We start from the raw sequence: 12,334 nt of genomic DNA on the forward strand, positions 1-12,334 counted from the left end.
TGTTTTGCATATGCAGCTTAACTCAGACAAGCCTAAATGAGAATAAGGAGGTCTGTGCAGTACAACTAGAAATGGCTTAATAGAGAGTGAGGGAAGACCATGTTATTTGGAAATGTCTTCCTTTGTCTTCTGAACAACTATTTTGGACAGCCTTGAAGAATAATGATGTCAAGAGTGTCATAGTTAACATCTAAATTAGAATATAAGTATGTGGCATCCAATAATCTAAGAAACTGTTCTGTAGAGAGGTCACACAAAACAGTTTCCTATATCCCCCAGCAGGAGATGTGGGAACTGAGGTGCCATTGAAGGCAGATGCCACTAAGAGCCACTAAAACTTTCAAATGAGCTGTTTACTTTCCAAGATGAGTGAGTTGAATTTCTACTTCGTTAGTTCCAGCAACAAAATAGGAGTTTCTTTCCAAGTAGTTCTATGTGTAGGATTCAGGCCTTGTGGGCTAGCCCCTATAAAATTAAATGAACTAATACCTATGAAAAGCTTTGCCTTATGCTTTGTTCTTAGTTAATTAGCTATGGTTATATTTTTCTAACCAAATATCTTTAGAATCTTAGTCTAACTGGGAGTTTCACATTCTACTTGAGATCCAGTATACTTGCTGGATATCAGTTATCTTTAAAGATACATCTGGTTATTGGATTCTTATTGATAAGACAATGACTTCTGTGTATACATTATATATCATTAAACTACCAATTAGGATACAGCATAAGCTCAGGGTAGCCTGTCTAATAACTGTCAAAAACATGTCTTTTAACAAGTAAGAACATTTATTTCTCCACTTTAAGAAACCTACCCCACACAGGGAGGTGAATCTTGCTTTGCAAGAAATTTAATGATGATTGATATTTGAGGACCATATCAGGAAAGTGTAGTTCTTCCTCTTCAGCCAGTTTTTCTCAAATGGAAATTAAGAAAGTGAAATTCTAGGTTATTAACAAATCTTGTAATTTTTCACGGAAAAATAGATGCTGACAGACATCCTGCTTCATGAAATCTTACCTGCAAATATTTTAAATGCCTACTTTTAAAGTTACTGTCCTCTGTGTGTAATTTATTTGTATATTTATATAATTAATAATTTCTTTGGAGTGCGGGTCTTTGTAAATTCAATTATTTTTTAGTTGTTTTCTGTCATTCCTGCTAAAGCTTTTTATTTATCAGGAATCTGTCCTTGGGTGTTGTGAAGTGAACATCTAATTGCATAAAATATTAGCAAAGTTTGGTACTTTTCCTTTAAATAATACAAGAGCTTAATTAGCAAAGAAGGTTAAAAAAAAAAGTAGGCATTATTTGCAGGTCTCCTTTTCTGACCCTTCATCTCCTTTGGGATTGATCATAATTTTCAGAGTGACACCAACCACTAGTAGGGAAAACAATTTTATAATTTTATCCTTTGTTCCCATATGAATAAACAATACAAGGTACAGTGAGAGAATAAGATTCTAAGTCTGGCACTGATAAAGGCAAGCAGGAAAAGTAGTGTAACTCTCCATGAGGAAGCAATATGATAATGGATTGTAGGGAAGTGAGTAGGAGTCAAAGAGCAGTGCTAGGAATGTTGAACAGATAACCACAGTACTGCACAGTATATCTATTCCTCTTTATCATTGCCATTGAGACATTAAGTTAATCACCTTGTGTGTAGGACTGAAACAGAATCTATCTGTTGATCCATTGCCACTATTTGTAGTTCTAGATACTGTTAAAAAAAATCAGGGTTAAGCATTGATTATTTCAATTGCTTAACTTACATAAGGAAGAATGATATTTTTGAATAACTTGCAAATTAATCAAAAAAGACATCTGTAAATTTTGAGACAACAAAAGGATAAAGAAGACATTTTATTCCAAGCTTAATATTCTGAGGCTTGCCTAATAGAGCAGTGTTCATATATGTAAGTACAACCAACCATACGAAGGTGTTAAAGTATATTTGGGGGTGGGGATATAGGTGACTATCTATGAGTGATATGAGTGAACACAGGTTTTACCAGAGAATAACATTTCTCCATGGATAGGAATCTGAGAATCCTTTCCTACTGTTGTATTCTTTTTTTAAATAAAAATTTACAACTAATAATCTCATATTTAGTATTATCAAATGCTGTTTATGGAGCATATTCTTCCACACACTGCAGTAATTGCCAAGAAAATCTTTTCTTTGAGGTTATATCGTTTGTAGTAACTTTTTTAGGGCAACTTTGACATCTTTGTTTCTCAGGCTGTAGATCATGGGATTCAACATAGGCACAACAATGGTATAAAACACAGATGACACTTTTCCTTGGTCCATGGAGCTGACTGAAGATGGCTGTAGGTACATGAATGCTGTAGAACCAAAGAAGACAGCAACAGCCATGATGTGGGAGCTGCAGGTACTGAAGGCCTTGACTCTGCCCCCAGAGGATTGAATGTGCAGGATGCTGACAATGATGAAGATGTAAGGGCTAACAATGATAACGGCTGGTACAATAATATTAAATGTACTTAAGGAGAGTGCTAATACTTCGTTGATAAATGTACTAGAGCAAGAGAGCTCAAGTAATGGGAAAAGATCACAAAAGTAGTGGTTAATTTTATTAGCCTTACAGAAAAACATTCTTAGCAGGAATACAATGTGAGCTGTAGCAACAACTAAGCCAACACCATATACCACAGCTACCATCAACAAACAGACTTGATAGGACATGGTTACATTGTAAAGCAAAGGGTTAGATATAGCCACATAGCGGTCATATGCCATTGCAGCCAACATGTAACATTCTGCAACAACAAAAGCACAGAAGAAATAGAACTGAGCTATGCATTCTGGATATGGGATGACATTCTTCTCTGTCACAAAGTTCAGCAGCATTTTTGGAATAATGACAGTGGACTGACAGCAGTCAATAAAGGACAGACTGCTGAGTAAATAATACATGGGTGTGTGTAGCTGAAAACTAATCAGAATCAAGATGATCATACCTAGGTTTCCAACAACTGTAAATGAATAGACTGCTAGGAAGATAAAGAATAGAGGCAGTTGGAGCTCTGGATTCTCTGTTAAACCAGCGAGGATGAACTCAGCCACTGAGGTCTGATTTACTTCTTCCATGGTCTTCTGGAAAGTATATGTAAAAGAAAAGTATGAAGAAGAAAAAATTTGATTTTCCATTCTCCTATCACTTAATGAATTTTGAAAGAATTCAAATATTTTCAGATTATCTGCAATCATTTGCCATCCTCTTTTTCATTTGATCACTCAGGGGTTTTGCAGTCCTGGAGAAAGGACATATGCAAATATAATCATGCATATGTTACATACTTGTGACCTTAATGTAAAAATTGTTTTTATTGGTTCCCACTTGCTTCCATGTTTCAGTTTGCTTCGAATCATTCTAGGACCTTAATTGAGTGCTTCAATAATTTCTCATGACTTGTTTATCCCACGTCTCTTTCAGTATAAATTTTTTTGGATGTAATAAAGTAAAAATTTCCACAAAAGATTTATAGTCATAATTTCAGTTGATAGTGAAGATTTGAAGATTTTACACTAAAATAATGTATAGGAAAATTGTCTTCCACTTCCATTTAACTCTAGATAATGTGTGGGGAAATTAGACACACACACACAAAAGTGAACAAAATAAGCCAGTAGATTAGAAATCAAGAAATTAAAACATCTACTAGTATATAAATATAATTGATCATATATTAGAAATCCAAAATTGGCTAAAGAGAACTATTAAATATAATTAGTATATCTAGGTATCATAAGAACAAAGATATCACAGCATAGATGTAAAGGTGTTGAAGATTCTGAAATCATCAACAAACCCAAGAGATATTGTGGAGTTCTCTTTTGACCATTGTTTTCATTTGATTCAGCAGTTGTAGTTGCCTGTTCCACACAAAGCAGAGCTGTACCCATTCTGTACCAATTATTCTAAACCATAAGGAAAAGCTTCATAATGACTATAGGTGGATACTGTTAACTTGGGTTCCTGTAAAGCAGTTCCTTATCTGGTAATACCAGACTTTGTGTTTTCCTAACTAGGTTTATTTAAAGAAGATATCATTTCTATTTTAATGCTTCTCTCAAATACACCTCTACTATGAAAGCTGAAGACCACATATTGTGACAAAATGTGCTTTTCAAAATGGAAATTTGGGAAACTTAGCACCTACTACAACATATTGAAGAAGCAGAACCATTCTTTATGGGAGCTTAGGTTATCTGACTGTTTCATCAATGTTACTAAGAATGAGTTAGGTACCACAGGTGTGGGAGCCTAACACATGGCTTACTTTGGTTCCTTCTTTACAACTGTCTTTTGAATTCCTTTTGCCCTTCAGCCTTCTACCATATCAGTATGTAGAAAAAGGGACTTTATTTGGTATGGGCTTTTGGTCTTGATCTTCTCAGCCTTCAGAAAATTATGACAAGATACATATAGTTCTGATCACTCACTGTGTATTAACTTCCTGTGCTATTATGTCACATCAAAAAGATTAGACCAAGACACATCTTTCTACTTCTCTGAGTCTGTTTATTACTAATGCTGTTTTAATTATGTTTCTTGTCCTTCACAAAGCCAGCCCTATAAATATTAGTCTCCATCACAGAAGCTGTATTATATGTTTCTCAATTATGTTACATCAATGCTTGTGAGCTTTGACCAATTTCATGTCATTAACTTTTTCTGCAGCCCAGTTCTAACATTCTTAATTCTGTTCAGCTCTTCTTGTGTCACCTAAATGTTTGTATGTCTTTGTTCTTCTTCGTGGAGCATTTCTCAAAACTTGCTTTGCATTACATCTCTTAGCTTCCCTTTGTCATTTGCTACTTAAATATTAATGAATGCTAAGTCCAACATGGCCTTGGTAGGGACAAAATGACATGGTTCCTGGCCCTGGGACAGGGCCTACAAAGCATAGGCCTCCATGAGTATCAATGGTTGCTGTGAGTGTCATGCTTGTTTATGTAATAATGTACATATTTTCATGTTTCTCCTTAAAGGAATGTAATTCTGGTCAATATCAATGTTTAGAGACAGCACAAGTCTAAGAGGTAAAGGTGTGGCTAATGTCTTAGCAAAATGTTAAATGCTGGGACCTTCAGGACAGCCCTTAAAGATATGGAACAGAACTCTTAAAATGTGAATTCAAAAAATAAATAATTTCTTAACTCTGTAAAATATAAGAATACAATACAAATAAGTTCATGAATCTAATAGAACAAAAACAGCTGTACTGTAATCCAAGTTGTCAGAAAGTTACTAAGGAAAGAGATAAAAAAAAATTTAGGAAGTGGTGATCACAGGAGATCGAATCCAGCTAAGATTTTTGTTTATGCTTACAAAGGCAGACAGATTCCTGAGTTCAAAAAACAGCCTTGGACAGAGGGAATTTATTTCCAGGCCCAGTTGTTGTATAAGTGGTACGTTCAGGTTAGGGTCCTACCCAGCTATTTTACAGTCTGTGCTTAACAAAGGCAGACAAATCTGTGAGTTCTTTGGCAATGTTTTAAAAAAAATGTGTGTGCTTGCTGTCTCCTAAGAATCAAGAGGTTCTGGTAATGGATTCATTAAAAAGGGAATTTAGAAAAAAGGGGGGTGGGTGATTTGCAAGGAATGAACTATCCAGAAAGGTTTTTTTAAAATATCAAGGGAGAACGGCTTTGAGAACGCTGTGGAACAAAACACACACACATACACACACACAAACACACACTCAGAGAGAGAGAGAGAGAGAGAGAGAGAGAGAGAGAGAGAGAGAGAGAATGGGGGAGAGCTGTCTAAAGAACTTCAGAAAAAGCAGAACAGAAAGAACTCTGTAAAACTATCTTGAGCTGAATATAGGTCATCAGCTTGTACCCATGGTTTGACATCATGTCCTTTGTTTCGCTGCTCCCAGACACCCTTTCCTCAAAATCCTTCTCCAATTGGAGGCTGGTCCTTAGTAAATCAATCATAAACAAAATAACAAAAAAGTTTAATGAAAAAGAATTGGTTTTTTTTCCTACCAATAAATCCAGATTCAAGAATCCACATATATTTAACATAAATAAATTTATTTGTTTAGACATTGAAAATGATCCTCTTATCAGCAGTACTAGCAATATAATCAAAATATTTATCACCCTCCCAAGTTTGCTTGTAAGAATTTGTGTCTCTTGCTAATCTTGGTTTTTGGAACAAATATTTGATATATTTACCATCAAATTGTTTGAGTTATATAATCCCATATTTTAAACTTTCAGCATGACACTACATGGAATATATTCATGAAGATACAAAGATGAAGAATTGATTTACTGGAAACACTACAGACTATGAATTCATTGAACATGTATATTATGTATCTTCTCCTGATGTTTCACAACAATTATTTATTCTCCAGCTCATTGAGATAATTCTTCTTAACTAATATTCTCCAGACAATTTATATAAGTGCATCTGTGCAGACTTTTTCCTATTATGTCTTGCCTTTCACAGTAAAGTGTCCTGCAGATCAGTTAATATTTTTTCAATCAGTGTAATTTCTCTTATAGGGAAAAAAATACCTAAAATAAAATATGAATGAGATCGCTGAAGTAACCAGTTTTTAATAGATCATTTGTTACATGATATAGTGACAAAATATAGATGAAAATAGAGAAAAACATGAATTCAAAAACTATCTAATTTTCATGTCAGGTTTTAATGTGTTTTTTTTTTTTTTAGTTCTGTATGTGTAATTTTGTCTTCAGAACAGTGTTATAGCAGTACTTTGGGTAATATCAAGTAAGAAATTGCTATGACATTTATTAGAAATAATATGTTTATTTTCTGATAATGATTCATAAAGATATTGTTAGGCTGTTAAGATGGACATTTTAAAGTGTTAAGCATATAGGAGAGAAAAATAAGGAATACAATATAATTTGCTCCTTTGAATTCTACAGGGTAGATGGGCATAGGAAGAAAAACATGTTTAGTATTTATATGTACTGAAGACCGCAACCACTATGACGCTCTTCCTGACTGAGGGGATGGTATCAACAAAAGTATTTAAGAGAATCATATGCATAAAACTTCCTTTCTTTTTGGCCAAAGTTCCATATGACATGATTATTTCAAGAAAGTACATTAAATTGTCATAGCTATAAGTTGTAATTGTTTTTAAGTTTTACTCATATCTCCTTAACTTGTTAAACATAAATTTGTTGTTCTACTTAAAAGTAAGGTCTGTGTTTTTGTTCAATAATTTTTAAAACATTATATTTTTTTGTAAAATCTAAAAAACAATACAATAAAAAGCAATATTAGTCTTGCAAATAAGCACCATTTAAAAACTCAAACAAAAATTAAAGTATTTTTATTATTTAAAACAATTTTCAAATTCAAAAAGATTTGAGCATATTCCTCTCCTTCCCCAAATCTTTTGAGATCCTCTCTCTCTCTCCTTACCCACATAACCTAAGTTCTTTGGAATAGACCAAAAAACCCAATACAACTACAAAGTCCCCCAAAAACCAAGAAAAGAAAAGAGGAAAAAAGCATACCTACCAATAAAAGTACTATACTGTAACCAAATAAAAACTAAACCACAAAAAATGGTGTCATTCACATAAGTTGGTCACTTACTGCTGATCATGAGATCTATCCTGGAGTTTATATACCCAGTGTCACTTTATAAAAAAAAAAAAAAAAAAAAAAAAAAAAAAACCCTAATTCTCCTTCTCCCAGCAAGAGTACGTGACAGGTGACAGTTCAGTTAAACTTTACCATACTGACTAGGTTTCATTCATTTATTTTATCTTTTAAATACAACTAAGTCAAACAGAGACAATAAAACAAAAAGTACAAGACTGATGTAGAACAATACAGAACAACAGAGAAAAAAGGTCCAAGAGAAGAAAGAATCAGGATCACAGTTAGGAATCCTATAAAACACTAAGCTAAAAGTCATAATATATACACAGAAGAGCTGGTATATTTTATGTTCATTTAATCCTTCCTATGTTTAGCGTCAGCAACTACTTAACTTTGTATTTATTATTTTTTTCACATTAAGTTACATTTGTAGTAAATAACAGCATGTCTTAAATATATGAATTAAAAATTATTCAACAAGCTAAGTTAACTAACTAACTGTGAAACCTTCCTACTGCCTGAATTTAAATTAGCATTCACAGAAGTGTTTGTTGTGATTTATATAGTAAGGACTGGGAGAATGCTTAGGGGAGCTGTGGAAATCAAGCAGTCTAGGTCTTAATTGGATTCAATAGACTTGACATATTGTCAAGTAATGGGGTAAATGACAATACCATACCCATAGAAGAAGAAAATTTCTGGAACATTTCTGTGAAAAAATGCCTGGCCAATTCAAGTTACTGATGCAAGCATTGAGTTGGGGACTTGATTAGAGTTACAGAGACTTAGTTCATGTTCATTATGATAGGGAATGTTGGAGCAGGCAGGTATACAGGCAACCATGCTCTTGTGTCATGGGTGTGGTAGGTGAAACCTACAACCTGATCTGCAATATGATAAAAAGTAGTGAGACTATGGCTGGCATTTGCTTTGGAAGTCACAAAACCCATCCTCAATGATACAACCCCACCAACAAGGCCACACTTCTTCCAAAAAATGTTATAACTCCTAATCCTTACAAATAGTCTGCCAACTGGTATTCAAATATTCTAATATATGAGTTTATAGGGGCCAGTCTTACTCAAATAATGGCAGCTATCCAATCCCAACTGGTTAGTTCAAACAAATGTACATATGAGCAACACTGAGAGGACACATGATGTTCTTGGTGTATATACATACATGCATAACATATATTACATACATACATAAAAATACACACATATAGATGCAATATATACTATATATGCATGCATATGTAGCAATAGTTAAAGAAGTAAATAATTTGAGAAAAGTTGGGAGAGAGATTTAAAGAAGTTATAGAGAAGGAGAGATGGAATGTTTGAAATGAGGTAAATACAGAGTACTCATGTATGAAATTCCCCAAAACAATTTTAAGTTGGAACAAATCTTAACTCTATTATCAAATTGTATTTTAAAAAGAATGTGAAGACTGTGGAATGAAAATGGGTCTTGAGAGATAATATATGTCACATATGTCTATTAACAAGGGAGTGTAGAAGGAAGTAGGAAAGACTAAGATTTTATGAGCTAAGGACTTGTATCTGAACATACCTCTCCTTCACAGACGGCTCGATGTTGGTTGCTTATCTTCTCCTTTACCCTAGAAGAGAAAATGGCCTTGAACAGGTGAGGAACAGAGTACACTGAATTATCTATTGAGATACTATACTTTAAAGTTAGTTCTCAAAATCATTTGTTATTCTACACAGTTGGTTAATATAAACACTTTATATGCTGGCCACAGAAACAAGAGATTGGTTATAAAAAGAATAGCAAGTGTTATTTCCCTATAGAGTCTCATCCCTCAAAGGTTCATCTCTGGAGAAATCAATAATCAGAATTACTCTATATTCTCCAGTGGTTCTCAAGTGTTTATAATAGCCTGGTAATAAGATTTCTAGTTCTTTATAAAATATATATATATATCATAAATGTATGTTAGAAGCACTACAATATTCCTGAAACCTAAAAGATATACATTAAAGGGATTTTTTAAAAATATTTCTTTCAAAAAATTAAAAATCAGTGTAAACAACTAAAAGATCTGAACTTTGTAACTTTCATTGTCATGTACCAAATGGACTTAGATATTATGAGGGTACAAAATCATTTTACTAGTTAAATTTTACCCAAGAATTGAATAAAAGCATCTTTCTCCCCCTCCAACATTATAATAACTTAGGTAGTTTAAACAATTCAGAAAAAGTGGCAAGTAAGACAAATAAGGAAAAACTAGGAGAGGAGAGGTGGAGAATGGGGGTGGCAGTCAAGGCGGATGCCAAAAGCTACTAGAGCTACTTACTAGAGAAACTTATTTCATCAAAAGAGGAGTGAGATGTGTTCACTGTTTCCTGCTTTCAGTTTTTTTAATAACTCCAGATTTTATCCACCCCCATCCACCCTTTGACTATTCCACATCCAATACCTCCTCCCATCCCTTGTCTCCAAGAAGATGCTCCAATGCCCCCCACTGGACCAGACCTCTAAACTCCCTGGGGCCTCCAGTCTCTTGGGGGTTAGGTGCACCTTCTCTACCTGAACCCAGACCTGGCAGTCCTCTGCTGTATATGTGTTGGAGACCTCATATCAGCTGGTGTATGCTGCCTGGTTGGTGATCCAGTGTTTTAGAAATCTTGGAGTCCAGGTAAGTTGAGACTGCTGGTCCTCCTACAGGGTCGCTCACCTCCTCAGCTTCCTGCAACTTTTCACTAATTCGGCTTTTTGTGAGTGCTCTATAGCCTCACTAATAGTGTCAGGCCTTGGGCTTTCCCTTGATCTGGATCTCACTGTAGGCCTGTCTGTGGAGCTTCTTTTTCTCAGGCTATTCGTCATTTCCATCCCTGCAGTTCTATCAGACAGTGACAAGTATGGGTCAGAGTTTTGACTATGAGATAGCAACCCCATTCCTCACTTGATGCCCTGTCTTTCTGCTGGAATTGGGCTCTACAAGTTTCCTCTCCCCACTGTAGGACATTTCATCCAGGGTCCCACCCTTTGAGTCCTGAGAGTCTTTCACCTCGAAGTTTCCTGGTACATCCTGGAGTGTTCCCCCAACTTCGTACCTCCCGAAGTTCCCTGTTCCATTCTTTCTCCTGGCTATTAGGGCTTCAGTCCTTTTACCTCATCCAATACCAGACCAGGTTCCCCACACCCCTGTCCACTTTCCCTCCTAGGTACCTCCCTCCCTCCTTGTGGTTGCTTTCTTCTTTCTGCCAAGTGCAACTGAGGCATCCTGCTTGGCCAAGCCCTTCAGCTTGTTGATCTTTATGAATTCTGTGAACTGTAAATTGGGAATTCTGTACTTTTTTTGGCTAATATCCACTTATTAGTGAACATACTCATTATTACACTTATTATTGAGTATATATCAAACCTTTTGGGTATGAGTTGCCTCACTCGGGATATTTTCTAGTTCTATCCATTTGCCTGCAACACTTAGGATATCCTCATTTTTAAGAGCTGAGTAGTATTTCACTGTGTAAATGAACCATATTTTCTGTATCCATTCTTCTCTTGTGGGGCATCTGTGTTGTTTCCAGCTTCTGGGTATCACAAATAAGGCTGCTATAAACAGAAGAGCACATGCCCCTGTGGCCGGGTGGGGCATCTTTTGGGTATATTCCCAAGAGTGGTATTTCTGGTGGTCTTCAGTCAGATTTATTTCCAATTCTCTGAGGAACCTCCAGATTGATTTCCAGACTGCTTGTACAAGTTTGCAATCCCACCAGCAATGAAAGAGTGTTACTTTTCTCCACATCCTTGCCAACATGTGCTGTTGCTTGAGGTTTTGATCTTAGCTATTCTGATTGGTATAAAGTGGAATCTCAATGTTCTTTTGATTTGCATTTCTCTGATCACTAAGGACTTTGAACATTTCTTTAGGTCTTTCTCAGCCATACAAGACTCCTCTGTTATGAATTCTTGGTTAGTTCTGTATTCCATTTTTTGATTAGGTTGTTTGGGTTTTGGGTGGTTAGCTTCTTGAATTCTTTATATATTTTTGGATATTAGCCCTGTATCAGATGTGGGGTTAGTGGAAAATTTTTCCCAATCTGTAGGTTGCCAATTTGTCTTATTGACTATGTCCTTTGCCTTACAGAAGCTTTCCAATTTCTCGAGGTCCCATTTATCAATTTTTGATCTTAGAGCATGAGCCATTGGAGTTCTGCTTAGGAAATTTCCCCCTGTGACAATGAGTTCAAGGCTCTTTCCCACCATATCTCTATTAGATTGAGTGTATCTGGTTTTATCTTAAAGTCCTAGGTCCACTTGGATTTGAGCTTTGTGTAGGGTGTCAAATATGAGTCTATTTAACATTTTCTACATACAGACAGCCAGTTAAACCAACACCATTTATTGAAGATGCTTTCTTCTTTTCCATTGTATATTTTTGGTGTTTTTTTCCAAAGACCAAGTGTGCATAAGTGTGTGGTTTTATTTCTGGGTCTTCAATTCCAGCTGCCTGTCTCTGTACCAGTACCACATGATTTTTATCACTATTGCTCTGTAGTAGAGATGAGGTCAGGGATGGTGATTCCCAGAGCCATTCTTTTATTGTTAAGAATTGTATTCACTATTCTGGGTTTTTTGCCTTTCCAGATGAAATTGTGAATAGCTCTTTCCATGTCTTTAAATAATTGTGTTGGAATTTTGATGGGGAATCACGTTGAAT

The 12,334-nt window shown here is 35.3% G+C and overlaps 1 protein-coding gene across 1 annotated transcript; it reads right to left on the reverse strand.

The window, feature by feature from the left end:
• Positions 1 to 1,898: 1,898 nt before the first annotated feature.
• On the reverse strand, positions 1,899 to 3,568 carry LOC117701424 (olfactory receptor 8G50-like). Its single transcript, XM_034493125.2, has one exon. The coding sequence runs from the start codon at positions 3,234 to 3,236 to the stop codon at positions 2,190 to 2,192; it is 1,047 nt and encodes a 348-aa protein (XP_034349016.2). The 5' UTR covers positions 3,237 to 3,568; the 3' UTR covers positions 1,899 to 2,189.
• Positions 3,569 to 12,334: the final 8,766 nt, after the last annotated feature.

Source organism: Arvicanthis niloticus, unplaced genomic scaffold, assembly GCF_011762505.2.
Source record: "Arvicanthis niloticus isolate mArvNil1 unplaced genomic scaffold, mArvNil1.pat.X pat_scaffold_1061_arrow_ctg1, whole genome shotgun sequence".
NCBI classification, from domain to species: Eukaryota; Metazoa; Chordata; class Mammalia; order Rodentia; family Muridae; genus Arvicanthis; species Arvicanthis niloticus.

Excerpts from the sequence above, each read along its gene's own strand:
- LOC117701424 (XM_034493125.2), bottom strand. The coding sequence starts at position 3,236 with ATGATTGCAGATAATCTGAAAATATTTGAATTCTTTCAAAATTCATTA.